The sequence below is a fragment of the Notothenia coriiceps genome, unplaced genomic scaffold (assembly GCF_000735185.1).
Source record: "Notothenia coriiceps isolate Sejong01 unplaced genomic scaffold, NC01 NC01_scaffold00036670, whole genome shotgun sequence".
Lineage (NCBI taxonomy): Eukaryota > Metazoa > Chordata > Actinopteri > Perciformes > Nototheniidae > Notothenia > Notothenia coriiceps.
The window spans coordinates 1-4,538 of record NW_011369371.1 but is presented as its reverse complement, the minus strand read 5'-3'; the positions used below and the strand labels follow the sequence as shown (position 1 = coordinate 4,538).

General features: G+C 47.9%; 1 protein-coding gene across 1 annotated transcript; it reads left to right on the top strand.

The window, feature by feature from the left end:
* Window positions 1-1,706: 1,706 nt before the first annotated feature.
* LOC104964117 (uncharacterized) lies at window positions 1,707-3,213 on the top strand. The gene has a single exon (XM_010792838.1). It carries the CDS (start codon window positions 1,762-1,764, stop codon window positions 3,211-3,213), a length of 1,452 nt encoding a protein of 483 aa, XP_010791140.1. The 5' UTR covers window positions 1,707-1,761.
* Window positions 3,214-4,538: the final 1,325 nt, after the last annotated feature.

Below are 4,538 nucleotides of genomic sequence, written 5' to 3'. Positions count from 1 at the left end.
TCCTGCAGCGCCTAATAAATCAATTTTCCTTTCATTTAATTGGTCGAAAAACCAGTATCTACGTATCTTCCCCACCCTGAACTCGTTGACTTTTGTGTCTGAAAACAATTCATTTATAAAACAGCAAACAAAAGAGATTCTAGAGATACCGCCTGTGCTAGTTATTATAACGGTAAGCCTCCTGTCACTTACATCCGAGCATGTGTGGAATAGAGATTCATCCATTAGTACAAAGCTGCAGAGACGCGGCCTGTCCGTGCCTCGGCACCAGGGAGTGTTGGAGTCTGAAGATGATTTGGGTTTTATTATTCTCCTAATGCATCAGGAATGAGCCCTCTGAATCCCTGTTTCATAATCGCAGCCATAATCACAGCCGTGGCCCTGCACTGCCGACTGTGATGCAGACAGAGTAAGAGATACGGATGACGGGCGTTTTGGTCGACATGCTATTTGTACTCATTACACAGAGAGTGAAGCCTCCTGCTCTCCGGCTCCTGGTTAATCTGCAGCGTCTGATTAGTCAGAGCCCAGCAGGCATCTTCATTTCTGTCCCCTCAACTCTCCCTTAGCGTCTCATTTCCTTCACATCTTTTCACCAACTTACTTTCTCCTTTTTTTCTTTTGCTCCTGTCTGTCTCTCTGTATCTGTCTCTCTATCTCGAGTTTTAATAGCCTGACAAGCAGAGCACTAATCCCTTTTATTACTGTACTTGGTGCGCAGAAAGAAAGCCTGAGGGGGGGCAGACAGGGAGCCATTTATATCAAATGAATGTGATTATTCTGCTGAAGCAACCACGCTTCAGAGGCAGTGTCTCCGTGTCCAGAGCTGTGCTTATCCAATGGAGGATGACCTCTGACAAATCTCTGTCACATGAATAAAGTCTGTGCATAACATCTGAACTGTAGATTATAAAATAAGTTTAAGAGTTGAGCTGCGTTATCAGGCCAAGTTTTAAAAGTTAAAAGTTTTTTTTTTTTTTTTTTTTCCTTACCTGTAGAGAGTTTTATCGGTTTTTGTGCATGTCAATGGTCTGCAAAGGCTAAAATCCCGGTGTTTCCTCCAGCGGGATTTTCAAATCAAGTTGTATTTTGCTAGAAATTTAATTAGTTTCTACAAAAAAGTCTCCAGGTAAAAGTGTATTGCGTACAGCATTACAGGAGCTAAAGGACAGTGCGAGAAAAGGCAAAAGTTCACTTAGATATTAAAAATAAAGGCACAAAAAAGAGAAATAAGAAAACATTCATTGTAATAAAAAATGTGCTGCATTTTCAAAAAGTATACGTAAGCGTGTGAAACGTATCGAAGGAGCCAGAAACATTAACACATTGTAAATACATTCCCTGCAAGGTGACATTTAAAACAATAGCAAGTCTGGTAGAGTAGTTCTGTCTATCTAAACTGAAAGATCAACTTTATTAAATAAAAGTAAACTGAAGTGACGTGGCCAGGGAACAGAAAGTTTGGGGCTCTCTGCTTGAACTGCTTCCCCCGCGACCCGACCACAGATAAGCGAGAGAAGATGGATGGATGAAGTGTGAATTGATTTGAGGTTACTTGGCTAAAACCTGCTGTATAAGTCTATCAGTCTTTGTATGTAATATCCGAGGTTTTAGATACTAACAGTTCCTGAATGCAACACATGGACGTTTGTGTATTAATACCTCACGTCTCACAGTGATATCCTCTCTTCCTCTCCTCAGGCTCCAGGTCTTGCTTCCTGCTGTCAGAGAGTCTGAGGGCCGCTCGCTCAGCCCACAGCCATGCCTGACGTGAAGCCCCCCCCACCATGTGACTACCCCTCCTCCTCCTCCGCCTCCCCCTTCGACCTCCTCATAGACATGGAGCCCTGCATAGCCAACCTCCCCCTCTCCCCCGACCCCTTGTCCTCCTCCTTCCCCCGACACAGACCCAGCTTCCTTCACTACCCGGGCCTCCCGCCCTACCCTCTCCTGGCCCGGTGCAACAGCAGCACCCTGCTCACAAACCTGGGAATGAGGTACTGCAGACAGGGCCCCATGGGGGGGGGTGGTCCGGGTCAGGGGGGTGGTCCGGGCTCCTGTAGCTACACCGCAGGCAACAGGCCTTACAGGAGCATGGAGAACCTGAACTGGAACAATGTGGCCGATTCTGGGCTGTGTGCATTCAGTGCCGCGCCCTACAGGAGCATGGACAGTGAGTTTATTCTACGCTACACCTCCACCAGCCACTGGTATGATGGGCCCCCGGATGGTTCTGTACTGGGGGCCCCTGGGCTCGGACCAAACCAAGAGGGCCTGGCGTTTTACCCTCGACACGGGCTGCCTAGGAAGGACTTACCGCTTTTTCCTCAGCTGCTGTTTCCAGGTGGCGTCGACGAATGGGATGCGAGGAAAGGCCTGAGGGAGAAGCTCCGCCTCCAGAGTGCGAGATCATCGATGGAGCCTATGAAGCCTCTCCCGATGCGACCTCAGGAGGCTCATGTGAATTCAACGTTCTCTGGGTGCAGGCCTCCGTGCACGATGCGCATCACGAGCCCCGAGGATATCAAGCAGGAAGTCCTGAGGCGCCTACAGCTCCGCAGGCAGAACAGCAGCCCTAACCTGGCTCCCCACAGCGCCCCCTGCAGCCCAAAAGCTGTTAAGACGTCCTACACAACAGACAACATTACAGGTGGTGGATCAGACTCAGAGCGACGGAGACCTCCTGCGGGACGGCTGCACATCCCCACGTTCGAGGAGTTTAAGAGGATGAGGCAGAAAGAGACTACAGCGGGTTCTGTGGTTTCTGGATTAAAACAAGAAGCAGGAGTTTCAGAGACGAAGAGTAGTGTCTCTGAGTTGAGCTTCAGTGGAGGAAGTAGAGAGCAGGAGGTGGGGGGAGTAATGAAACCTCCCTGTAACACTGCAGCTCCCATCTCTACCTCCAGAACTTACTCTCCCATCCGCACAGGCCCGTCTCCACGCTCCCCCCTGCAGCCGCTGGCCAGCTCCACCCAGGAGAGAGGCTCCTCTGCTGGGGGAGAGGATGGGGGCGGCAGGCGGAGGAGGAGCAGTTTGGAGCCAGCCGGGTCGGTACCTTTCCCGCCCTACAGGGAACATTTTGACCGGCCCTCCAGCTGCTGCCCGGCTCTTCTGGACGGGACGGACCTGTCCAGCTACGGAGCGAAGATCTACAAGATGAAGGACGGACTGATCGGATCTGCGCTGGACCTCATCAAGAAGAGGTTAGTCTGAGAGGTTTCACTGTCAGAAGTATTCCCATTCTTTACTTTCCAAAAATACAATGATTGTGTCACCACATTTTGGGGCAGAATATTGTACTTACGGCCCGTCCACACAGCGGCGTGCGTTGAAGCTTGCCGGTGGGCGTGTCTGAAACTCGACCAACAACCAATCACATGAATCTCCCGCCCCTGACACACGAGCAGCAGTTTGATTGGCTAGAGCTTGTACTGGCATATGATTCGATTGGCTGACGCTTCTGCAGAGGCTTCAAAAGTTGAACATTGCTCAACTTTTGCAGCGAGCCACGCCAGCAAAGCTCCGCGTCGCTTCCCACAATGCAGTTCGGCGAAAAGTGACGTCACCCCATTCAAAGTGAATGGTGAAGCTTTCAACGCACGCCGCTGTGTGGACGGGCCGTTATAGTTAGGTAGGATTTTATTTGTTGTACTTTTATACCACACTCAGGTTATGACGAATATATAAAATACTATGCATTTTATAAGCTAAACCTTCCAACCTACAAATTAATAGGATGTTGTATTTTCTTTACCTAAAAAGAAAGATAGTTTCCTTGATTGATCAAATAATCTTTCGGTCTAGTCCAAGGTGATCTTGTTAGATGTCTGTTTTTAAAACCAAACCGAAAAACAGATTCAAACAAAGCAAATCTCCCTATTCGTTGATAACAGAACATTTACCAATATGCATTAGAGCTGCAAAGATTGAATATTTTATGATTTGTTCACTACATTCAATATCTTTAAGTTGTGGACAAAACAAGTCATTTGAGGACCTTATCTTGGGCTTTGACAAACAACTTTTCACAATATTCTGACACTTTATAGACCAATCTACTACTAGGTAAATCGAGAAAAATAATCAACAGATTAATAGAAACAATATTGACATGAAAAACTGTATATGAAATATCTATCACTCTCCAACTGCTTATTGGGTCGCTGAGGAAGCCGTTTCAGCAAATATGTTTTGCTCTTGAATCCACTTTGATGGTGACATTATATCTTAACAACATCCACATGTGTGCTTAGCCTTGCCAGACAGTTGCTCCGGTGTGTGCGAGTCCATCTGTCGGATGTGTTGTTGTGTTATCGATTTATCTCAGTTATTGTGCTAACAGCTGTCCGAGCTAACAGGGAGACAGGACAGTGGGCGGGAGGCCGGCATGAATCATGACAGACTGGAGGACTGGCACCGTCCCTACAGACTCCATGTTTTCCTCTCTCTCACACACACACACACACACACACACACACACACACACACACACACACACACACACACACACACACACACGCACAGGTTCTTGGCATGTA

Excerpts from the sequence above, each read along its gene's own strand:
- LOC104964117 (XM_010792838.1), top strand. The coding sequence starts at position 1,762 with ATGCCTGACGTGAAGCCCCCCCCACCATGTGACTACCCCTCCTCCTCC.